The sequence below is a fragment of the Triticum urartu genome, chromosome 6A (assembly GCF_056163025.1).
Source record: "Triticum urartu cultivar PI428250 chromosome 6A, HENAU_Tu73, whole genome shotgun sequence".
Lineage (NCBI taxonomy): Eukaryota > Viridiplantae > Streptophyta > Magnoliopsida > Poales > Poaceae > Triticum > Triticum urartu.
The window spans coordinates 521,012,192-521,037,924 of NC_141878.1; the positions used below are offsets into that span (position 1 = coordinate 521,012,192).

The following is a 25,733-nucleotide window of genomic DNA, read 5'->3' on the forward strand; positions in this document are numbered from 1 at the left end:
GCTGCTCCGACGGGCCACGTAGTGCCTAACTCGGCTATTTAAGCCAACCGCCGGCATCGAAATTCTAACCGTCCATATTTCTCCTTTTCGGCCCACCGTCGCCGTCACTTTCCACTCGTCGTCTGCCATAACTAGTTGCCATGCCCCCACGCCGCCGAGTAAGGAGCTACTCATATCTTATGCTGGAGCGTCGACTGCAGCTCCTTGAGCAGATCCGGGCATGGCGCAAAGCCCGGATCGCCGTGAGGCTACCTCCGGACACGGTGGATCTAGAGGAGGACTTGGAAGAGGAGGAGGAGGAGGAGGAGGAAGAGCCGGGAGTGGATATGGGAATGTTGAGGACGCATATCTGTAGACGGAGCAACATGCGATCCTCAATTTCCTCCGGTCAGAAGCAAGGTGGAGACCAATCGCCGCCATCTGCAAAAGGCGGAGGCGGAGCACACCGTGGTTTTCGATAAGATGCTCGCGTCTACGGATGAGGACGAGGAGTTGGAGCCCTCTCACGCGACCATCTACCCGCCGCCCGGCATCTACAGTCGGGCACCCCAAAACCACCTCAAACACCCGGGCATTGGACATGAACCGGCTCACGGGACTCAACGCGCCGTCACCCGGACGAGCTCCGCTTAAAGATCGATTGCGTTGCATGTAACAATATGGATTTAAGGATTCTAATTTAAGGTGTTCAGTTGTAGAATCAAATATTTAAGACGTGACTAATAAATGTCCGTAAACTCGTCCGAACGCGTTTGCGTTGGGTCGTGTCATTTGTTTGTTTTAGCCCAAACGAATGTGGACGAATAGGATAAGATCGCACGTTGAAGTTGGCCTAAAGGTCGGAGCCCGGCTATAGATGCTCTAACTGGCGGCCGGGACGGGCAGACGGCACGGTCGGTCGTCCCGTCGCTGTTGCTCGCCATGACGCGGCCAGCTCGATCCTCCTCTCCCCTCCACTTGGATCGACCGCGACGTCCCCTCCTCTCCCTTCTCGTCTCGTGTACGGTGCACCAGGCAGGTATCTCGACCGATGTGATTGGCATATGCAGGTGGCGTCCGATCGTGACTGCCCCGCCCGGCCATGGTTGGTACTTGGTACGGTTGTATTTAATTGCAAAGTGCCCAGTGTGTCCGGATCGATCGACAGATCGTCTCTGCCCGTCCAGCACCTCCCGCCTTTCGCCTGACTTCCCGCCGTGACTGCAAGTACGCGGTACTACGTACCTAAGATAAGTGTCGGCGCCATTCTCTTCACGTACGGTTTTTCGTTGTTGTTGTGAAGAACCGGTGGACATGGACGACCCATGTACCACACACACATACGCGACGTACTACACGCGATAATATATACTACACGACATACACTACATTCACTCGCCAGCACATCTCTCTTAATTAGCAACCGTTAAGTATATTATGTACGTGTATATTTATGTGTAGGGCTTACTCCTGTTTCCTTGTATAGTTGAGGTTGTGGCCCACCTCTGTACTTATATATACGTGTCTGGTGCACCGATCAATACATGGAGATTGCACAGCCCATAACTTGTTCTTCTACATGGTACCTATCGCAGCACGATCCTAAATCCTAAAGCCGCCGCCGCCGCCGCGTCCCTACGCGCCGCCGCCGCCGCTACTCCCCGCCGCCGCCACCAGCCGCCGCCGCCGCCACCTTCCTCCCGGTCGCCGTCGCAGCTGCTGGTCGCCGCCGCCTCTTCCCACCACCTCCCACGCCGCTGCCGCCGCCTCTTCCCGAGGCCGCCGCCTCCGCTTCTCCCGCTTCTGCCCGCGCCCTCCCTCTCCCTTTCCTCCCACCCGCGCCGCCCCTACCCTCCCACCCGCGCCGCACCCGCCCCACCCCACCTGCCACCTGCGCCGCCGCACCTCCCAGCCCGCGCCGCAACCCGCCCCGCGGATCCCAAACCCTAACCCTTGCCATTAGCTCCTCCTCGTTCACCGTCTCCAACCCGTTCGCCGGTCCTGATGTCACTCTCGTCCGCGACCTCAACATCCATGAGCATGTTCCGGTCAAGCTTGATCACACCACCGCGTCCTACTCCACCTGGAAGCGGTATTTTTTGCTTGTGTTCCGTGAGTACCTCCTGCACGGCCACGTGGATGACCCCATGGACGCGGCGCTCATGATCAACGACGAGGAGTGGATGATCCTCGACGCCACCATCATCCGCTGGTTCTACCTCACCATCTCCAGCGACCTCTTCCACACCGTGGTGGACGACGAGGATGACGCCCATGCGGTCTGGACCAAGCTCAACGGCCTCTTCACCGACAACCGGCTGCAGCGCAAGGTCCTGCTCTACGATGAGTTTTACGGGTGCCAGCAACTTGACTCATCCATCGATAATTTTTGCATGCGCCTCAAGAAGCTCGCCGATGAGCTCCGTGATCTCGGGGAAAAGATCGGCGACGAGCTCCTCATCAGCACCCTCTCCGGCGGTCTCAACGAGGACTTTAGGAACGCCACCTCCAATCTCACCCTCATCCCGGAGCCCACCTTCGCTAAGGTGGTCGCGTACCTCAAGTTGGAGGAGCGCCGGATGCGGGTGGCGCAGACTCGCGCGACCCACACCGCCCTCGTCGCCGGCACCGCGGGGGTTCTGCCCCGCCACCGCCGCGCCCGACGCCGCCACAGCCGGTGGCGCCTGCCTTCCCGCCAGGTTTCCCGCCCGCCCCGGCCGCCCCCTTCCTACCGCCCCAGCCGGCGGCCAATGGGGGGGGTCGTCGCGGCGGCCGTCGTGGTGGCCGCAAGCAGGGGGGCGCAGGCGCTCAGGGAGGAGCACCCCGCCCACCACAGCAGGCTTATCAGCCGGCCCCGTGGTACGCCGGCCAGAACCCATGGACCGGCGTTGTGCACGCCTACTCCATGTCGGTTCCTCGGGCCCCCGCCCCAGGACTTCTCGGCGCCCGGCCACAGCCACATCAGGCGTTCTACGCCGCGTCGCCGCCCTACGCGGCGCCCTACGGCCAGCAGACGCAGCCAGGTGGGCCGCAGCCGCTGCTGCCCCTGACGGCCGCGCCACCTCTCCCGCCGGTGCCGTGGGACCCGACACTTCTGGCGGCTCTTCACACCGCTCCCTCCCCGTCCAGCTACACCGGCGGTGGCGACTAGTACATGGACACCGGAGCCACCGCCCACATGGCGGCCTATCCCGGTACTCTCCACACCTCCTATCCCGTCCATACTTCCAACCGCATCACCGTCGGTGACGGCTCCTCTCTCCCTATCACCCATATAGGTCTCGCATATTTTTCGTCTAACTCCATTCCAATATCCATGTCTAATGTCCTAGTTTCCCCTGAACTTATCAAAAATCTCGTTTCTATTCGTTCTTTTACACGTGAAAATCCGGTTACCGTTGAATTTGACGAATGTGGTTTTTCTGTTAAGGACACTCGCACGTGGATGGTGCTCCACCGATGTGACAGCCCCGACGAGCTCTACCCGGTTCACTCCGCCACCTCCACCACTTCCGCCGCCCCTGTCGCCCTCGCCACCGGAGTGGATCTTTGGCATGCTCGCTTGGGTCATCCTAATCCTGCCACCCTTCGCCACATACTTCGGAGTTTTTCTTTCACGTGTAATAAGAACGAGGATCACTCGTGTCATGCATGTCGCCTCGGCAAACATGCTCGTCTTCCATTCAGGGCTTCTTCTTTTGTCGCATCGTACCCGTTTGAGTTAATTCATAGTGATGTTTGGACCTCTCCTGTTGCTAGTAATACGGGCTTTCTTTATTATCTTGTCATACTTGATGATTTTTCGCATTATGTGTGGACCTTCCCGTTGCGCCGCAAGTCGGATGTTATATCCACTCTCGTCGCGTTCTACTCCTACGTCCTCACGCAGTTTGGTCGTCCCATTCTCGCGTTGCAGACAGACAACGGGAAGGAGTTTGACAACCTCGCTGTTCGTAATCTTCTTACCACACATGGCACGATTCTCCGTCTCACTTGCCCGTACACCTCGCAGCAGAACGGTCGCGCTGAGCGCATCCTTCGCACTCTCAATGACTGCGTTAGGACTCTTCTCTTTCATGCCAATGTGTTGGAAATATGCCCTAGAGGCAATAATAAAAGCATTATTATTATATTTCCTTGTTCATGAGAATTGTCTTTATTCATGCTATAATTGTGTTATCCGGAAATCGTAATACATGTGTGAATAATAGACACCAACATGTCCCTAGTAAGCCTCTAGTTGACTAGCTCGTTGATCAACAGATAGTCATGATTTCCTGACTATGGACATTGGATGTCATTGATAACGAGATCACATCATTAGGAGAATGATGTGATGGACAAGACCCAATCCTAAACATAGCACAAGATCGTATAGTTCGTTTGCTAGAGTTTTCCAATGTCAAAGTATCTTTTCCTTAGACCATGAGATCGTGTAACTCCCGGATACCGTAGGAGTGCTTTGGGTGTGCCAAACGTCACAACGTAACTGGGTGACTATAAAGGTATACTACGGGTATCTCCGAAAGTGTCTGTTGGGTTGACATGGATCAAGACTGGGATTTGTCACTCCGTATGACGGAGAGGTATCACTGGGCCCACTCGGTAATGCATCATCATTATGAGCTCAAAGTGACCAAGTGTCTGGTCACGGGATCATGCATTACGGTACGAGTAAAGTGACTTTCCGGTAACGAGATTGAACGAGGTATTGGGATACCGACGATCGAATCTCGGGCAAGTAACATATCGATTGACAAAGGGAATTGTATACGGGGTTGCTTGAATCCTCGACATCGTGGTTCATCCGATGAGATCATCGAGGAGCATGTGGGAGCCAACATGGGTATCCAGATCCCGCTGTTGGTTATTGACCGGAGAGCGATCTCGGTCATGCCTACATGTCTCCCGAACCCGTAGGGTCTACACACTTAAGGTTCGGTGACGCTAGGGTTGTAGGGATATGTATATGCAGTAACCCGAATGTTGTTCGGAGTCTCGGATGAGATCCTGGACGTCACGAGGAGTTCCGGAATGGTCTGGAGGTAAAGATTTATATATGGGAAGTCCTGTTTCGGCCATCGGGACAAGTTTCGGGGTCATTGGTATTGTACCGGGACCACCAGAAGGGTCCCGGGGGTCCACCGGGTGGGGCCACCTGTCCCGGGGGGCCACATGGTCTGTAGGGGGTGCGCCTTGGCCTACATGGGCCAAGGGCACCGGCCCCAAGAGGCCCATGCGCCTAGGGTTTCAAGGAGGAAGAGTCCTAGGAGGGGAAGGCACCTCCTAGGTGCCTTGGGGAAGAAGGATTCCTCCCCCTTGGCCGCACCCCCCTAGGAGATTGGATCTCCTAGGGCCGCCCCCCCCCTTGGACCTCCTATATATAGTGGGGGAAGGAGGGCTCTTCATCCATGCCTTTGGTTGCCTCCTTCTCCCTCTCCAACACCTCCTCCTCCTCCATAGTGCTTGGCGAAGCCCTGACGGAGTACTGCAGTTTCACCATCACCACGCCGTCGTGCTGCTGCTGGAGCCATCTTCCTCAACCTCTCCTTCCCTCTTGCTGGATCAAGAATAAGGAGACTTTACGCTGACCGTACGTGTGTTGAACGCGGAGGTGCCGTCCGTTCGGTGCTAGGATCTCCGGTGATTTGGATCACGTCGTGTTCGACTACCTCATCCCCGTTCTTTGAACGCTTCCGCTCGCGATCTACAAGGTACGTAGATGCATCTAATCACTCATTGCTAGATGAACTCCTAGATGGATCTTGGTGAAACCGTAGGAAAATTTTTGTTTTCTGCTACGTTCCCCAACAGTGGCATCATGAGCTAGGTCTATGCGTAGTTCTTCTTGCGCGAGTAGAACACAATTTGTTGTGGGCATAGATGTTGTCAACTTTCTTGCCGTTACTAGTCTTATCTTGCTTCAACGGTATTGTGGGATGAAGCGGCCCGGACCAACCTTACACGTACGCTTACGTGAGACCGGTTCCACCGACTAACATGCACAAGTTGTTGGAAATATGCCCTAGAGGCAATAATAAATTAGTCATTATTATATTTCCTTGTTCATGATAATCGTTTATTATCCATGCTATAATTGTATTGATTGGAAACTCAGATACATGTGTGGATACATAGACAACACCATGTCCCTAGTGAGCCTCTAGTTGACTAGCTCGTTGATCAATAGATGGTTATGGTTTCCTAACCATGGACATTGGATGTCGTTGATAACGGGATCACATCATTAGGAGAATGATGTGATGGACAAGACCCAATCCTAAGCATATCACTAGATCGTGTAGTTCGTATGCTATAGCTTTTCTAATGTCAAGTATCATTTCCTTAGACCATGAGATTGTGCAACTCCCGGATACCGTACTGAGTGCTTTGGGTGTACCAAACGTCACAACGTAACTGGGTGACTATAAAGGTGCATTACAGGTATCTCCGAAAGTGTCTGTTGGGTTGGCACGAATCGAGACTGGGATTTGTCACTCCGTGTAAATGGAGAGGTATCTCTGGGCCCACTCGGTAGGACATCATCATAATGTGCACAATGTGATCAAGGAGTTGATCACGGGATGATGTGTTACGGAACGAGTAAAGAGACTTGCCGGTAACGAGATTGAACAAGGTATCGGTATACCGATGATCGAATCTCGGGCAAGTACAATACCGCTAGACAAAGGGAATTGAATACGGGATTGATTAAGTCCTTGACATCGTGGTTCATCCGATGAGATCATCGTGGAACATGTGGGAGCCAACATGGGTATCCAGATCCTGCTGTTGGTTATTGACCGGAGAACATCTTGGTCATGTATGCATGTCTCCCGAACCCGTAGGGTCTACACACTTAAGGTTCGATGACGCTAGGGTTATAAAGGAAGCTTGTATGTGGTTACCGAATGTTGTTCGGAGTCCTGGATGAGATCCCGGACGTCACGAGGAGTTCCGGAATGGTCCGGAGGTAAAGATTTATATATAGGAAGTCCTATTTCGGCCATCGGGACAAGTTTCGGGGTCATCGGTATTGTACCGGGACCACCGGAAGGGTCCCGGGGGCCCACCGGGTGGGGCCACCTATCCCGGAGGGTCCCATGGGCTGAAGTGGGAAGGGATCCAGCCCAAAGTGGGCTGGGGCGCCACTTCCCTTATGGCCCATGCGCCTAGGGTGAAGGGGGAACCCTAAGGAAGAGTCCCAAGGAGGGAAGGCACCTCCTAGGTGCCTTGGGGGGAAGGGAAACCTCCCCTGGCCGCTGCCCCCTAGGAGATTGGATCTCCTAGCGCTGGCGCACCCCCCCTTGGGCTCCCTATATATAGTGAGGGTAGGAGGGCCTCTTGAGACACCCCTTATGCCTTTGGTGCAGCCCCTCCCTTTCTCCTAAGTCCTTCTCCTCTCCCGTGGTGCTTGGCGAAGCCCTGCAGGATTGCCACGCTCCTCCACCACCACCACGCCGTTGTGCTGCTGCTGGATGGAGTCTTCCTCAACCTCTCCCTCTCTCCTTGCTGGATCAAGGCGTGGGAGACGTCACCGGGCTGTACGTGTGTTGAACGCGGAGGTGCCGTGCGTTCGGCACTTGATCATCGGTGATTTGGATCACGACGAGTACGACTCCATCGACCCCGTTCACTTGAACGCTTCCGCTTAGTGATCTACAAGGGTATGTAGATGCACTCTCCTTCCTCTCGTTGCTGGTCTCTCCATAGATAGATCTTGGTGACACGTAGGAAAATTTTGAATTTCTTCTACGTTCCCCAACAGTGGCATCATGAGCTAGGTCTATTGCGTAGATTCTATGCAGGAGTAGAACACAAAGTAGTTGTGGGCGTTGATTTTGTTCAATATGCTTGCCGTTACTAGTCTTATCTTGATTCGGCGGCATCGTGGGATGAAGCGGCCCGGACCGACCTTACACGTACTCTTACGTGAGACTGGTTCCACCGACTGACATGCACTAGTTGCATAAGGTGGCTGGCGGGTGTCTATCTCTCCCACTTTAGTCGGATTGGATTCGATGAAAAGGGTCCTTATGAAGGGTAAATAGAAATTGGCATATCACGTTGTGGTTTTGCGTAGGTAAGAAACGTTCTTGCTAGAAACCCATAGCAGCCACGTAAAACATGCAAACAACAATTAGAGGACGTCTAACTTGTTTTTGCAGGGTATGCTATGTGATGTGATATGGCCAAAAGGATGTGATGAATGATATATGTGATGTATGAGATTGATCATGTTCTTGTCAAGGGAATCACGACTTGCATGTCGATGACGAGACAACTTCAAGAAGACACGATGATGGAGATCATGGTGTCATACCGGTGACAAGATGATCATGGAGCCCCAAGATGGAGATCAAAGGAGCTATATGATATTGGCCATATCATGTCACTATTATTTGATTGCATATGATGTTTATCATATTTATACATCTTATTTGCTTAGAACGACGGTAGTAAATAAGATGATCCCTTACAACAATTTCAAGAAGTGTTCTCCCCTAACTGTGCACCGTTGCTACAGTTCGTCGTTTCTAAGCACCACGTGTTAATCGGGTGTGATGGATCCTTACGTTCACATACAACGGGTGTAAGACAGTTTTACACATGCAAAAACACTTAGGGTTAACTTGACGAGCCTAGCATGTACAGACATGGCCTCGGAACACAGAAGACCGAAAGGTCGAGCATGAGTCGTATAGAAGATACGATCAACATAAAGATGTTCACCGACGTTGACTAGTCCGTCTCACGCACAGATCGGACACGGCCTAGTTGACTCGGATCATGTAATCACTTAGATGACTAGAGGGATGTCTATCTAAGTGGGAGTTCATAAGATGAACTTAATTATCTTGAACATAGTCAAAAGGATTTTGCAAATTATGTCGTAGCTCGCGCTTTAGTTCTACCGTTTAGTTATGTTCCTAGAGAAAAATTAGTTGAAAGTTGATAGTAGCAATTATGCGGACTAGGTCCGTAAACTGAGGATTGTCCTCATTGCTTACTAGAAGGCTTATGTCCTTAATGCACCGCTCAGTGTGCTGAACCTCGAACGTTGTCTGTGGATGTTGCGAACATCTGACATACACGTTTTGATAACTACATGATAGTTCAGTTAAACGGTATAGAGTTGAGGCACCAAAGACGTTTTGGAAACGTCGCAAAACATATGAGATGTTTTGAGGGCTGAAATTGGGATTTCAAGCTCGTGCCCACGTCAAGAGGTATAAGACCTCCGACGATTTTCTTAACCTGCAAACTAAGGAGAAAAGCTCAATTGTTGAGCTTGTGCTCGGATTGTCTGAGTACAACAATCATTTGAATCAAGTGGGAGTTGATCTTCCAGATAAGATAGTGATGTTTCTCCGAAGTCATTACCACCAAGCTGCTAGAGCTTCGTGATGAACTATAATATATCAGGGACATATATGATGATCCTTGAGATATTCGCAATGTTTGACACCGCAAAAGTAGAAATCAAAAGGGAGCATCAATCGTTGATGGTTAGTAAAACCGCTAGTTTCAAGAAGGGCAAGGGCAAGAAAGGGATACTTCATGGAACAACAATTTAGCTGCTGCTCTAGTGAAGAAACCCAAAGTTGAACCCAAACCCGAGACTATGTGCTTCTGTAATAAGGGGAACAACCACTGGAGCAGAATTACCCTAGATACTTGGTAGATTAGAAGGCTGGCAAGGTCGATAGAAGTATATTGGATGTACGTTGTGTTGATGTGTACTTTACTAGTACTCCTAGTAGCACCAGGGTATTAGATAGCGGTTCGGTTGCTAAGTGTTAGTAACTCGAAATAAAAGCTATGGAATAAACGGAGACTAGCTAAAGGTGAGCTGACGATATGTGTTGGAAATGTTTCCAATGTGGATATGATCAAATATCGTACGCTCCCTCTACCATCGAGATTGGTGTTTGCGTTGAGCATAGACATGATTGAATTATGTCTATCGCAATACGGTTATTCATTTAAGGAGAATAATGGTTACTCTGTTTATTTGAATAATACCTTCAATGGTCTTACGCCTAAAATGAATGGTTTATTGAATCTCGATCGTAGTGATACACATGTTCATGCCAAAAGATAGTAATGATAGTACCACCTACTTGTGGCACTGCCACGTAAGTCATATCGGTATAAAACGCATGAAGAAGCTCCATGTTGATGGATCTTTGGGCTCACTCGTTTTTGAAAAGTTTGGGACATGCGAACCATGTCTATTGGTATATATGCATGAAGAAACTCCATGCAAATGGACCGTTTTGTACTCGCTTGATTTTGAATCACTTGAGACATGCAAATCATACCACATGGGCAAGATGACTGAAAGCCCCGGTTTCAGTAAAATGGAACTGGAAAGCAACTTGTTGGAAGTAATACATTTTGATGTGTGCAGTCCAATGAATGCTGAGGCATGTAGTGGATATCGTTATGTTCTTATTTCACAGATGATTTGAGTAGATGTTGAGTATATTTACTTGATGAATCACGAGTCTGAATTATTGAAAGGTTCAAGTAATTTCAGTGTGAAGTTGAAAGATCGTCGTGACAAGAGGATAAAATATCTATGATATGATCATAGAGATGAATATCTGAATTATGAGTTTGACACAGAATTAAGACATTGTGGAAATTGTTTCACAACTGATACAGCCTGGAACACCATAGTGTGATGGTGTGTCCGAACATCATAACTGCACCCTATTGGATATGATGCATACCATGATGTCTCTTATCAAATTACCACAATAGTTTATGGGTTAGGCATTAGAGACAACCACATTCACTTTAAATAGGGCACCACGTGATTCCGATGATATGACACCGTATGAACTATGGTTTAGAGAAACCTAAGCTGTCATTTCTTAAAAGTTTGGGACTGCGACGCTTATGTGAAAAAGTTTCAGGCTGATAAGCTCGAACCTAAAGCGGATAAATGCATCTTCATAGGACACCCAAAACAGTTGGGTATACCTCCTGTCTCAGATCCGAAAGCAATAAGGGATTGTTTCTAGAATCGGGTCCTTTCTCGAGGAAAAGTTTCTCTCGAAAGAATTGAGTGGGAGGATGGTGGAGACTTGATGAGGTTATTGAACCGTTACTTCAACTAGTGTATAGCAGGGCACAAAGAGTTGTTCCTGTGGCACCTACACCAATTGAAGTGGAAGCTTATGATATTGATTATGAGACTTCAGATCAAGTCACTACCAAACATCGTAGGATGACAAGGATGCGTACTACTTCAGAGTGGTACGTAACCCTGTCTTGGAAGTCATGTTGCTAGACAACAATGAACCTACGAGCTATGGAGAAGCGATGGTGGGCCCGGATTCCGATAAATGGCTCGAGGCCATATAATCCGAGAGAGGATCCATATATGAAAACAAAGTGTATACTTTGGAAGAACTACTTGATGGTCGTAAGGCTGTTAGGTACATATGGATTTTAAAAGGAAGACGGACAATGATGGTAAGTATCACCGTTAAGAAAGCTCGACTTGTCGTTAAGATGTTTTCCGACAAGTTCAAGGAGTTGACTACGGTGAGACTTTCTCACTCGTAGTGATGCTAAGAGTCTGTTGGAATTATATTAGCGATTACTGCATTATTTATGAAATCTTGCAGATAGGATGTCAAAACATTGTTTCCTCGACGATTTTCTTGAGGAAAGGTTGTATGTGATACAACCGGAAGGTTTTGTCAATCCTGAAAGATGCTAATAAGTATGCAAAGCTCCAGCAATCCTTCTGAGGACTGGAGTAAGCATCTCGGAGTTGGAATGTATGCTTTGATGAGATGATCAAAGATTTTGGGTGTATACAAAGTTTATGAGAAACTGGTATTTCCAAAGAAGTGAGTGGGAGCACTATAGAATTTCTGATGAATATATGTTGTTGATCGGAAATGACGTAGAATTTCTGGAAAGCATATAGGGTTATTTGGAAAGTGTTTTTCAATGGAAAGCCTGGATTAAGCTACTTGAACATTGAGCATCAAGATCTATAAGGATAGATCAAAACGCTTAATGGTACTTTCAAATGAGCACATAACTTGACATGATCTTGAAGGTGTTCAAGATGGATCAGTCAAAGAAGGAATTCTTGCCTGAGTTGTAAGGTATGAAGTTAAGACTTAAAGCTCGACCACGGCAGAATAGAGAGATAGGACGAAGGTCGTCCCCTATGCTTAAGACGTAGGCTCTACAGTATGCTATGCTGTGTACCGCACCTGAAGTGTGCCTTGCCATGAGTCAGTCAAGGGGTACAAGAGTGATCCAAGAATGGATCACGGGACAGCGGCCAAAGTTATCCTTAGTAACTAGTGGACTAAGGAATTTTCTCGATTATGGAGGTGGTAAAAGAGTTCGTCGTAAAGAGTTACGTCGATGCAAGCTTAACACCTATCCGGATAGCTCTGAGTAGAGATACCGGATACATATAATGGAGCAACAATTTAGAATAGCTCCAAGTAGAACAGTTATTTGGATTAGCTCCAAATAGAACGTGGTAGCTACATCTAGGAGATGACATAGAGATTTGTAAAGCACACACGGATCTGAAAGGTTCAGACCGTTGACTAAAACCTCTCTCACAAGCAACATGATCAAACCTAGAACTCATTGAGTGTTAATCACATAGTGATGTGAACTAGACTACTGACTCTAGTAAACTCTTGGGTGTTAGTCACATGGCGATGTGACCTGTGAGTGTTAATTACATGGCGATGTGAACTAGATTATTGACTCTAGTGCAAGTGGGAGACTGTTGGAAATATGCCCTAGAGGCAATAATAAATTAGTTATTATTATATTTCCTTGTTCATGATAATCGTTTATTATCCATGCTATAATTGTATTGATAGGAAACTCAGATACATGTGTGGATACATAGACAACACCATGTCCCTAGTGAGCCTCTAGTTGACTAGCTCGTTGATCAATAGATGGTTATGGTTTCCTAACCATGGACATTGGATGTCGTTGATAACGGGATCACATCATTAGGAGAATGATGTGATGGACAAGACCCAATCCTAAGCATAGCACTAGATCGTGTAGTTCGTATGCTATAGCTTTTCTAATGTCAAGTATCATTTCCTTAGACCATGAGATTGTGCAACTCCCGGATACCGTAGGAGTGCTTTGGGTGTACCAAACGTCACAACGTAACTGGGTGACTATAAAGGTGCATTACAGGTATCTCCAAAAGTGTCTGTTGGGTTGGCACGAATCGAGACTGGGATTTGTCACTCCGTGTAAACGGAGAGGTATCTCTGGGCCCACTCGGTAGGACATCATCATAATGTGCACAATGTGATCAAGGAGTTGATCACGGGATGATGTGTTACGGAACGAGTAAAGAGACTTGCCGTTAACGAGATTGAACAAGGTATCGGTATACCGACGATCGAATCTCGGGCAAGTACAATACCGCTAGACAAAGGGAATTGAATACGGGATTGATTAAGTCCTTGACATCGTGGTTCATCCGATGAGATCATCGTGGAACATGTGGGAGCCAACATGGGTATCCAGATCCCGCTGTTGGTTATTGACCGGAGAACGTCTCGGTCATGTCTGCATGTCTCCCGAACCCGTAGGGTCTACACACTTAAGGTTCGATGACGCTAGGGTTATAAAGGAAGCTTGTATGTGGTTACCGAATGTTGTTCGGAGTCCCGGATGAGATCCCGGACGTCACGAGGAGTTCCGGAATGGTCCGGAGGTAAAGATTTATATATAGGAAGTCCTATTTCGGCCATCGGGATAAGTTTCGGGGTCATCGGTATTGTACCGGGACCACCGGAAGGGTCCCGGGGGCCCACCGGGTGGGGCCACCTATCCCGGAGGGTCCCATGGGCTGAAGTGGGAAGAGATCCAGCCCAAAATGGGCTGGGGTGCCACTTCCCTTATGGCCCATGCGCCTAGGGTGAAGGGGGAACCCTAAGGAAGAGTCCCAAGGAGGGAAGGCACCTCCTAGGTGCCTTGGGGGGAAGGGAAACCTCCCCTGGCCGCCGCGCCCTAGGAGATTGGATCTCCTAGGGCTGGCGCAACCCCCTTGGGCTCCCTATATATAGTGAGGGTAGGAGGGCCTCTTGAGACACCCCTTATGCCTTTGGTGCAACCCCTTCCTCTCTCCTAAGTCCTTCTCCTCTCCCGTGGTGCTTGGCGAAGCCCTGCAGGATTGCCACGCTCCTCCACCACCACCACACCATTGTGCTGCTGCTGGATGGAGTCTTCCTCAACCTCTCCCTCTCTCCTTGCTGGATCAAGGCGTGGGAGACGTCACCGGGCTGTACGTGTGTTGAACGCGGAGGTGCCGTGCGTTCCGCACTTGATCATCGGTGATTTAGATCACGACGAGTACGACTCCATCGACCCCGTTCACTTGAACGCTTCCGCTTAGCGATCTACAAGGGTATGTAGATGCACTCTCCTTCCCCTCGTTGCTGGTCTCTCCATAGATAGATCTTGGTGACACGTAGAAAAATTTTGAATTTCTGCTACGTTCCCCAACATGTAGGGGGTGTGCCTTGGCCTACATGGGCCAAGGGCACCAGCCTCAAGAGGCCCATGCGCCTAGGGTTTCAAGGAGGAAGAGTCCTAGGAGGGGAAGGCACCTCCTAGGTGCCTTGGGGAGGAAGGATTCCTCCCCCTTGGCCGCAACCCTCTAGGAGATTGGATCTCCTAGGGCCGGCGCCCCCCTTGGCCCTCCTATATATAGTGGGGGAAGGAGGGCTCTTCATCCATGCCTTTGGTTGCCTCCTTCTCCGTCTCCAACACCTCCTCCTCCTCCATAGTGCTTGGCGAAGCTCTGACGGAGTACTGCAGCTTCACCATCACCACGCCGTCGTGCTGCTGCTGGAGCCATCTTCCTCAACCTCTCCTTCCCTCTTGCTGGATCAAGAAAAAGGAGACGTTACGCTGACCGTACATGTGTTGAACGCGGAGGTGCCGTCCGTTCGGTGCTAGGATCTCCGGTGATTTGGATCACGTCGTGTTCGACTACCTCATCCCCGTTCTTTGAACGCTTCCGCTCGCGATCTATAAGGTACGTAGATGCATCTAATCACTCGTTGCTAGATGAACTCCTAGATGGATCTTGGTGAAACCGTAGGAAATTTTTTGTTTTCTGCTACGTTCCCCAACACAATGTGCCTCCACGCTTTTGGCCTGACGCTCTCGCCACCGCTTCCCTTCTCATAAACATCCGTCCATGTCGTACTCGCGGGAACTTTACACCTCATAATCTTCTCTTCGGTGCACCCCCCTCTTATGATGGGCTTCGCATCTTCGGCTGCCTCTGCTACCCTAGCATCGCCGCTACTGCGCCTCATAAGCTTGCACCCCGCTCCGTCGCCTGCATCTTTCTCGGCTACCCACCTAACACTAAGGGCTACCGCTGCTATGATCCCGTCTCCCATCGTGTTTTCACCTCCCGACACGTTTACTTTGATGAGATGGTGTTTCTGTTTCAGCAGCAGGTACCTCTTGTCGCCTCGTCACCGCCGGCCACCAGCGACTCTTCGACGACTTCGTCAGGTGGACGGTCTCGTTCGGCTCGTGGACCGCCTCCGGGCTTTGGCGGTCCTCGCGCCCTCATGCCGGCGCCTGCTCCCTCGGCCGACTCGGCCGACCCTACCGGCGCAGCTGGCGCCTCTCCTTCACCCGCCGCCCCCGACTCGGGCGCCGCTGGCTCGGCCACTTCTTCGCTGGTCCTGACGCTGGCCCCCTCGCCGGTTCCGACGCCGGCCACCACGCCGGCCCCGACGCCGGCCACCTCGCCGGCTCCCACGCCGGCCTCTTCGCCGGCTCCGACACCGGCCGGCTCGTCGGCCCCGACGCCGGCCGCCTCGCCGGTGGCTCCAACGGCGCCGCCTGGCCCAGTTACCCGGGCTCATGCCGGCGTTCATCGTCCGAGCCTCCGGTACTCGAGCGACGAGTATGTCCTCGCAGCCTCCACCGCGACGCCATCACCTCTTCCCGCGTCCGCTCGCGCCGCCCTCCGTGATCCTCACTGGCTTGCGGTGATGCAGGAAGAGTTCGATGCTCTTCAACGGAACCGCACCTGGACACTGATTCCCCGGCCTCCTCGCACCAACGTCATCACCGGCAAGTGGGTCTTTCGCCATAAGACTCGCTCGGATGGTACTCTCGAGCGCTACAAGGCTCGCTGGGTGGTCCGTGGTTTCCGCCAGCGCGCTGGAGTGGACTTCACTGAGACGTTTGCCCCGGTTGTCAAACCGGGCACGATCCGCACCGTCCTCCAGCTCGCCGTCTCCCGCGGCTGGCCCGTTCACCAGATGGATGTCTCCAACGCCTTTCTCCACGGTCATCTTGAGGAGCAGGTGTATTGTGGGCAACCCACCGGTTTCGTCGATGCCTCACTTCCTGGCCATGTGTGTTTGTTGTCCCGCTCTCTTTACGGGCTCAAGCAAGCACCCCGCGCCTGGTACCAGCGGATCGCCGGGTTTCTTCAGACACTGGGCTTCAGCGTTACTCGCTCAGACGCCTCACTGTTTGTCTATCGCCACGGTGACACGACTGCATACTTGCTTCTCTACATTGATGACATCATCCTGACGGCCTCCTCCGCAGCTCCCACCTCCTGTTTCCTTGGCATTGAGGTCGTTCGGCGTCCGGATGGTTTCTTTCTTCATCAGCAAAAGTATTCACATGAGCTTCTTGAGCGTGCTGGCATGCTCAACTGTCACCCTGTTGCTACTCCCGTTGACACGAAGGCCAAGGTTTCTGCTCTTGAGGGCTCGCGTGCGTCGGATGCTCCTTTCTACCGGTCTATCGTCGGCGCTCTTCAGTACTTGACTCTCACCAGACCGGATCTTCAGTATGCTGTTCAGCAGGTGTGTCTCCACGTGCACGCTCCCCGTGACTCCCATTGGACTCTCGTGAAGCGGATCCTTCGTTACATCCGCGGCACGATGACCCTCGGGTTGACACTCACGGCGTCTACTTCTCTGGAGATGGTGGCCTACTCCGATGCAGACTGGGCTGGCTGCCCCGATACTCGTCGGTCCACCTCTGGCTACTGCGTTTACTTTGGTCCTTCACTCGTCTCGTGGTCGTCCAAGCGACAACCCACGGTTTCGCGCTCCAGCGCGGAGGCTGAGTACCGAGCTGTGGCCAACGCTGTTGCCGAGTGCACCTGGCTACGACACTTACTTCAGGAGCTACATCACGACGTCTCCCAGGCTACGGTTGTCTACTGCGACAACGTTTCTGCGGTGTACCTCTCCGCCAACCCCGTTCATCATCGCCGGACTAAACACATCGAGCTGGACATCCACTTTGTGCGCGAGTAGGTGGCTCTTGGCCGTATACGGGTTCTCCATGTGCCGACAGCACAACAGTTTGCCGATGTGATGACGAAGGGACTGCCGACTTCTACCTTCAAGGAGTTCCGTTCCAGTCTTTGCGTCACTGGCGCCGCTTCGACTGCGGAGGGGTGTTGAGTATATTGTGTACGTGTATATTTGTGTGTAGGGCCCACCTCCTGTTTCCTTGTATAGTTGAGATTGTGACCCACCTCTGTACTTATATATACGTGCCTGATGCACCGATCAATGCATCAAGATTGCACAGTCCATAACTTGTCCTTCTACATCAACCAGACAGGGCGTGCATGCATGCACGCTCGATGAATCCTTGCGCGCGCGGCACAAAACACTCGTCTTTCGCTTTCCTCGCCCATCATCGTGTTTCCAAGGCCGGTGACGGGGGTAATCATGCCGCTTTTGCTCAACCCCGCGACGTGCGTACTACCGGCATGGCGGCCTGGATCGTCTTTTCCCGCCCTGATCCCCGCCGCCCGCTTCACCCACGTCACCCTCCCCCCTCCTGATGCAAAACCTTGAGCATGCATGCATGCATGATGGATCCATGCATGCCCGTCTCTACTGAATACTCCACATGATAGCTGCATTAGTACGCCACTAAGTGCCGCTCCAACTCCATCAGCTTTAAATTGTGCAAGTGATCATGGATGTGGTATATGTAACCATCATATAATGCCATTATACTATGAGCAGAGCACTTATCTGCTGAAACTGGACGGGTTGTCAGGTAAAAGGTCAGGTCCACTCATTGTTCCAGCTGTATTAGACAGAGGCTGCTTGTTTTCCTTTTCTTAAAAAGTGGATTAAGGACACTGATGACCTGGGGTTAATGATTCTCTTTCATGGAAAGGGAGCCTTTAACTTAAGTCACATCATCTTTGCAATTCAAAAATCAAATTGACCTTCCACTTGGCTTAATCAGCTTCTCTTTAATGATTCTAGTTAAGTGGCTATCAAACAGCTGATAATTTCTTTTATGAATGTTTGGGGGGAAACAGATCATGCTAGCTTTTCTTCTCAAGAAAACACTTTGGTTAATTTACTTCTTGTTTGAAAGGTAACTATGATACATTGACTTTGGTTGTCGAAAGCGAGTGGAGTGCCGGTGAAAGTAAGAAAGAACACCGGTATCTCGGACTATGTATGACGACTATTTCTACATGAATATTTGGTTGTTGTCGAGTGTCGTGGCTCTCGCTACGGCACAACATGTGGGTGTCATTTTTTTCATAATATAATTTGTCTGTGTGCATTTTTGATGCCATGTCTTGGCTATCTTTTTCCGTTCTGCTAATGCAAAGTCTAGGACTATTTGTAACCATTAATACATTGTTCGCTCCTCGCTAGCTAAAAGGAGAACCTAAATATTTAACTAACATCTATTTGCTGCATGATCGGTTAGAAAAGAGGGGGCAAGATACGTTTCTGCCATGAGGGGGCAAGATTCTTCTCTGCTGGCTTGTGCGCAAGTGCATACGTAATGCCAGGCCAAGCATCGAACACCATCTTATTCTTATCTTATACTACTACAAATAGGTCCTAATTAATATTCTCCAGATAGTTTAAGAGCCTAAATGCACATAGTATCAGCACTAACCGTCAGAGCAGTGAGGACCATTGAAATCTACTAATTTAAAATCATTAGAGTCTTCTAATCTCACTATAATGGCCCTAGAGGAAGACAAAACCTGCCTAGGAATGTTAGCCCGTCGGGCATGAATTAGAGCCTACCACACTGGAACTAAACTAATCCCTACATGATTCCCTGATATCCCTACCCGTTGGGCGCCATTTCACCTTTTCTTCAGTATTCAATCTGAATATACATGGATGCATAATAATTCTTCCCAATACGACGCCACTCATCTGCTGCAAGTAGTTCTCATGACAGTAGTGTATAGTAGTAACTGCTGGTGAAGCAATTCGATCGGAAGGCGAGTGGAAATGATGGGTGGATCAGCAGCGTTCAGCGGTGCAGAATTCCGCGACGACGAACGACGCCAATCGACATATCATCCGTCCATCAAACGGAAATCATGGCTCGGCCGATCTCGAGGCGGGGAAAGGAGATCGAGGGGCAGCGGCTGGCGCGGCAGGCGAGGATGAAAGTTGAGGCGCAAAACCTTTCTGAAAAAGGGCTACAGGGGAAGGGGAGCAAAGGAAATAGCATGCATGCCTGCCTGCAACAAAAAAAGCAGGCCACAAATACGCATCGCGCGCGCACAGGGAACACTATGACACTACACTATGCACAAAATCCGATCACACACACACACACACACATAGAAAAGCTGCCGTTTTGAGGCCGCGGAGCACTGCATAAAAGTGATGAAAAGAGTGGAGCTAGACTGCTAGAGGCCTCCGGCTAAGCGAGGTGGCTATCCATGTCCATGCATGGCCGCGGCAGAGATTCCTTGAGTTCTCCTCCTGTGGTGGAATGAAGGAGCCGAGCTATGTACGCTTGCGAATGCGAGCTACTAGTGATGGAGAAAAGCACGACTTGGATCGATGCGATGTTCGTATACTTTACACTCATGATCCCTATGAGTTCACTGTGGTTTTGGCGCCCCTCGGCCAGCGCGCACACGCCATGACACTAGCCATCTTTTGGAAAGAAGAACGCGCGCGCGCGCAGCCTAGCACAGACACGCAGACCTGACAAAAGCGAGGTCAAAATGAGAGCTCTCCCCAAAAGCGATCTGCATATCCTCGACTCTCAACTCATCGGCGATTTAAACTACTCCTATACTAAGTACTACTAGATGCTTGCTGAAATGCATGTATGTATCTAATTATTTCGAAGCAAAACGCCGTGATGATGAGCTAAGCATGTTCTTCTGTGCCTGCCTGGTGCATGAAATGCTCTTTTCCTCGCCACCTACTTAATCATGGACATGTCGTAGACAAGATAACCTATGGTTACATATAGAGTAGGAGTATTATTTTCCTGTCAATCTCCTTTGACAAGTTAACCTTCTGCCCTTGAGGTGCACTAGCCAGCTAGCCAGCGTGGAAAAGTCATGCACGTACAGTACTACGACTACACAACTTGGCACACACACAGTAGGGTGTTTGAACTTTGAAATTATTGCCTGCAATTAGTTTGCCTTTTGCGTCGATGCATCAGTGAGCCTGCAGTGGCATCTCCTCTCTCTCTCTCTCTCTTCCAGACACACGGAGATGGACATTAGCACATTTGTGTCATCTGTCACGTCCACCTCTTGATCACGACGTGTGTCAGCGCGTGTCCGTCCGTGTCTGCGTGTGCGTGTGAGAGAAAGTGTGATCGTAACATGGCTAACAGCAGAACAACAGAGTCGACATGCCAATTAGGCTGTTCATCACAAGTTGGTGTGTGTACGTTGCCGTTCAAGCCTGATCGATCGATCGATGAGAGCGAGCGACGTCCAAGCAGGACACGAGCACATGTGTTAGGGGCCGGCCGGGCTGCATGCTACTACTACTACTACACTATCACCACCGGCCGGGCAGTGCCACTCAATGCACCCAATCAACTCAACATGTGACGGCTCCGATATTGCGCAGAGAACAACCGACAGGGCCAGCACGGTATTGGCTTCATCCCTCACCCATCTTTCTTCCTCCTGAACCCGGCAGCAGCTGGACTGTGCTGACATGACCGCATGCACTCTTTACAGCTCAGCACGCCACCCGTCACTGACACGTGGGGCCAACATTCCAATGTAGCCAACTCACGTGAAGATCCACTTGTCAGGGCCCAAACGGAACCATGAACTCCTTTTTATTTTTGCAAAACCCGTTACGAGCGAAATATAAGCGCGACATGTCCATATGGGTCTATGGCTAATCATGTCTGACAGGACATCACTGACGTGTGAGTCCGAAACGTTAACGCGAGCCGCTTACGCATAACCCCATCCTTCAGTAAATCAGAAAGGCTTTACCGATGTCCAAAAGCAACCCTAAGGTATAAATAAGCGCGACAGGGTCATATGCGTCTCCAGCTCATCCGTCAGTGACCAGGCACGGGAACAACCATTACATATTGCAAGCAAGCACATTTTGCCCGTTGGGTCGTCCCAACGGGCAAACATCGAACGTCCATTCATACATTCGACTGACGCTTTTGGAGAATCATAAGATCATCACAAAACCACCTTGAACTGTCACCGAAGAAAAGAAAAAGAAACCCCCGCCTTGAGCAAAGAAATAGGTGTAAAAACCCACCGTTTGTGCATCCAACCCAATCATATATGTATTTTTTTGACTATGATCATATATGTATTTTTAGAACGAAGGCTTGCGAAGAGCCCGACTTTAAATTAACAAAGCCATCAACCGGCCAGGATTACCAATCCGATATCACCAGAAAAACCACCCACGTCAAAATATCTGGAAAAACCCACGGTTGTAATTAAATTTCACTCCTGATCACAGAAAAGCCCACGGGCAGTCGGTCAAAAGAAGAAAAAAAACCACCAGTCAGAAGGGCGAGCAGGAGCACGAGCGCGAGTAGCCATGCATCGGGCGATAGCGCCAACGGCCAACCAGCTGCATAGCGTAGGCTGTCCGCCCCAGTTGCAGCAAGCGGCCAGGGGGAGCGCGAACCATGGATATGGAAAGGGCAGGCGCAGGGGCAGGGGCAGGCCACGTGCCATTAAAACCAGCACGTACGCAGAAACATCGACCGAGAAGGGCAACCCTGGAGCGCAGGACCAGATCACATTCACCACACCCCTCCTCTCCACACGCGCGCACCCTGCCCGCTGCCCCCTGCCCTTCCTTTATATGGATGGACGGATCGAGATTGGCGGAGGAGCGGGGCTGCGTTTTGTGTCGATCGCCTCGAGAGATCGCGCTGTAGCCGCAGCTGCGTTCCGCTGTATGCATGGGCGTGGCACGGTTGGTGGTGCGACCGCGCGCGTGTGGGGAATCATTGACGGGCGGGCGGCGATCGATAAATAAATACGGCCGGGTCGGTTGGTCCGGTCTGGTCGCCTGGCCGGCGGTGGACTCGAGTCCGCGCCAGCGCGAGACCGGTCGTCGTTTGCCAACCGCGCGCTGGCGACCCACCCCTGTTGGGCTGTGTTCTCTCTCTCTCTCTCTCTCTCTCTCGTGCCTGGCCCTGGCTGTGGCCTGTGGGTGGTCCTTGCCGTCGATCGATCGGTTGCTAGCTTGGCCAACCTGCAGATTGCTTGCCCATCGCATGACAAAAACCTACGCCCGTAGCTGGCCACCCTCGTCGTCTCCATCTCATGCTACTAGTGCCTCTTTTTCTTTCTTTTTTCTTCTTTTCTACCTAGTCCTACTGGCAGATCACGGCTGATGACGACGTACACCAATTGTCCCGAAATGTACTGCCCAGCTGTGTAGCTCTTCCTCCATCCGGATTATCCCCACCCCTCATATTTTGTGTCAAATTTTGATCATAGATTCGACTCGACTAGCAAATATAAGTACAAACTCTCTTTGGAAAGAAATATAAGATTGTTTAGATCACTATATAACGATTGTATATTTCTTTTCAGAGGAAGTACATTATAAAAACCGTATTGTTGGATTCGTATTCAAAATAAGTTTTCGAGCATTCAAATGACACTAATTTTGTGGTCAAATGTTATATTTTGCTAGTTAAAACTAAGGTCAAAGCTGGACAAAAATATTGGGTGGACAGATAAATAAAGCCGGACGGAGAAAGTGCCCGCCAAAGAATTTTATTTGCGGTGGATCAGGCATGATCATAAGTTGGATACCATGGGAGAAAGAAAAAGGACGTTGGCGGATCAATAACCCTAGCTAGCTAGCTGGTTGATCAAGAAAGAACAAATCGATTATAAGGAGCACAAGCAGCATGCAAAATGGAATAAATGGCCCTGCATGGTGTAAAATAACTTGAAAGCTAGGACTAACAAAGCTTGGTGGCAAACAACAAAAATGAACCATCGATCGATCACGGCAGGTGACGAATGCCATGCCTGATGAAAATCTCTTCCGCTCGCATTTGATCAAACCCTAATGCTAGAAGAACAAAAATAAACAATCTCTCTTGCTGCTGCTGCTGCTGCTGATGTGTTTCCGTCCTCTTCTCCAATGGCACACCTCGCTCTTCCACTCACAAGCACAAACGTACGTGCGCTAAGTATGACGATGATGATCTAAATGCCATGGGATCGCAGCCGAGTGTAATCCTTGCGAGTTGTCTAATGTCTAGGAGTGGAGGAAGGAAACCACAAAAGGAAAAAGAAATCAAAGACAAAGAACAGATCAAAGCCACACCAGAGACCAATGCATGCGATGCGATGCGATCCTCGGAGGCCCGCCCGGCCTACGACTCGCTGGTGCTCATGCTCTCATGCCGCTCGCCGCCGCCGCCACCACCTCCGTGTTGCTGCTGGCTAGACGATCCTCCTCCACCGCCGCCTCCTTGGCCCGCCGCTGCTTCCGCCGCCTGTGTCCGGTACGCGTTCAGCGCGGCGAGGATCCCCATCTGCCCCTCACTCCCGCCTGCGCCACCGCCGCTGCCTCCCACTGGGCCGAGCCCCAGCTGCTGGCCGGGTAGCAGCGCCATCGGTGTAGGGAAGTTCATGAAATGTAGCCCGCTTGGCACGCTCCCACGATACACGGCAGCCGCGGCGCCGGCGCTGCCCACCTGCGGGAAAGTCCAGATCGACTCACCACTTCCTCCTCCACCGCCGCCGTTGCCGCCGCCGGAAGGCGCCCCGCTGCCCTGCGAGTTGTTGCTTGGCACCATCCAGACGGTGCCCGGCATTTGGCTCTGCGTGTACCCCGCCATCTGCTGCTGGTACTGTTGCTGCTGCTGCTGCTGATGTTGTTGTTGCTGCTGCTGCTGCTGCATTTCTTGCTCCCATCGCCGCTTCCTCGAAAGGTCGGCGGCTGCGGCAGCGGCAGCGGCTGACGGCGATGGCTGCACGTCAAGACCGACGCTACCCGAGTGGAAGTTGAGCAACAGCGGCGACGGCGTCGACGAAGACGAGGCGGGGCCTTCGGGCGGGTACCCGAGTCCGACAACCCGGTCCCACGCGTCGGCACGGGAGCCGAACCTTACGCCGGGGCTCGGCAAGGCCCCGCGGAGGTGGGCCGGGATGGAGAGCGAGGAGCCAGATGAGCGGAGGGAGATGTTGAGGGAGGTGAAGTTGGCCGGGATGGTGCCGGTGCCGGTGGCCGCGATCACCGCCGGCTCCGCCTGCTGCAGCAGCCACTCGATGGTCTCGCCGTCCGTCTTGTGCCCCAGCTCCCGGGTCAGCTGGAACACCCTCGCAGCGCACAGCGCCGGCATCCGGATGCGCCGTCCCCGGCCCTCCACCTTGGTGTGCCGGTCCTTGGTCGACGTCCGCTTGGGCACCGCCTTCCGCACCTGCATCTCCCCTCCGGCGGCACCGCCAGCGGCTGCTCCATTCCCGCCGCCCCCCGAGGTGCCCCCCGCAGCCGAGCTGGAGCACGGTTGCTCCTCCTTCTTCTCGAGGAGCTGCAAGGGGAAGTTGGGCCTCCGGCCGCCTCCGGCGTCTCCGGCGATGTCCATGGTCAATTAGGCCATGTTATATACACACACAACCATCTCTGCGTGTATATGCTTTGGCCGGGTAAACGGGTGGTTGTTTGCAGGAGAGGGGAACGGATTTGATGCCGCCGACCGCTTCTTGTGGGTCTAGCTCGAGATTGGTTAGGTGTGATGGAGACGACGGTAGAGAGAGAGAGAGAGTCCAGGAGCTAAGCTATGAGGTAAAGATTATAGGTTTGGAAGGAATCCTTCCTCATATGATACGATGAGAGAGAGAGAGGGGGGGGGGGGGGGGGGGGTTGTGTGCGTGTGGGAGATCACACACACTATTTTATGGTCTTCTGGTAAGGTTCATCTGCGATCTGGGAGAAGGGAGAAGCATGAGCAGATGGCCCTAGCTAGAAGCTAGGAGAAGGAGAGAGAGAGAGACAGAGAGGGGGAGGAAGAAGATGGTGTACTTTGTAGGGCTTGGAGGAGAGAGATGGATGAATTAAATGGTTTCTTGATGTAGAGAGAGAGAGAGAGAGAGAGAGAGAGAGAGAGAGAGAGAGGGGAGAGAGGAGCTCGAGTGACAGAGACTGTGGTCGTGTACATGGAGCGGGGGAGACGGCCGGGCAGCGAAGGGAGGAGGAGGAGGAGGATAAGGCAGGCGGAGGAGAATTATTAGGCTCACCTAGCCAGCCATGGCGTGGCTCTCTCCGTGCTGGCTAGCTAATCCCATGCACAGTGCGGATCAGTACTGTGGCAGAACGTAACGTGATATGTCCTCCCGATGCTAACCAGCGAATATCCCATTTAATCGGCAAAAAACGCCACAGCACTATTGCCACTGTGCACGCTAGCTAGGGATTAACCCAAACGAGGCCTAGTAGTTAGCTGAGCTA

The 25,733-nt window shown here is 51.4% G+C and overlaps 1 protein-coding gene and 1 pseudogene across 1 annotated transcript; one reads left to right on the top strand and one right to left on the bottom strand.

Annotated features, from left to right (window-relative positions):
* Nucleotides 1-140: 140 nt before the first annotated feature.
* On the top strand, nt 141-16,006 carry LOC147966045 (uncharacterized; annotated as a pseudogene).
* A 7,183-nt stretch (nt 16,007-23,189) lies between these two features.
* On the bottom strand, nt 23,190-25,487 carry LOC147966046 (transcription factor TCP14-like). Its single transcript, XM_087528597.1, has one exon. The coding sequence runs from the start codon at nt 24,868-24,870 to the stop codon at nt 23,656-23,658; it is 1,215 nt and encodes a 404-aa protein (XP_087384723.1). The 5' UTR covers nt 24,871-25,487; the 3' UTR covers nt 23,190-23,655.
* Nucleotides 25,488-25,733: the final 246 nt, after the last annotated feature.

Coding starts and splice junctions, on each gene's coding strand:
- LOC147966046 (XM_087528597.1), bottom strand. CDS start 24,870: ATGGACATCGCCGGAGACGCCGGAGGCGGCCGGAGGCCCAACTTCCCC.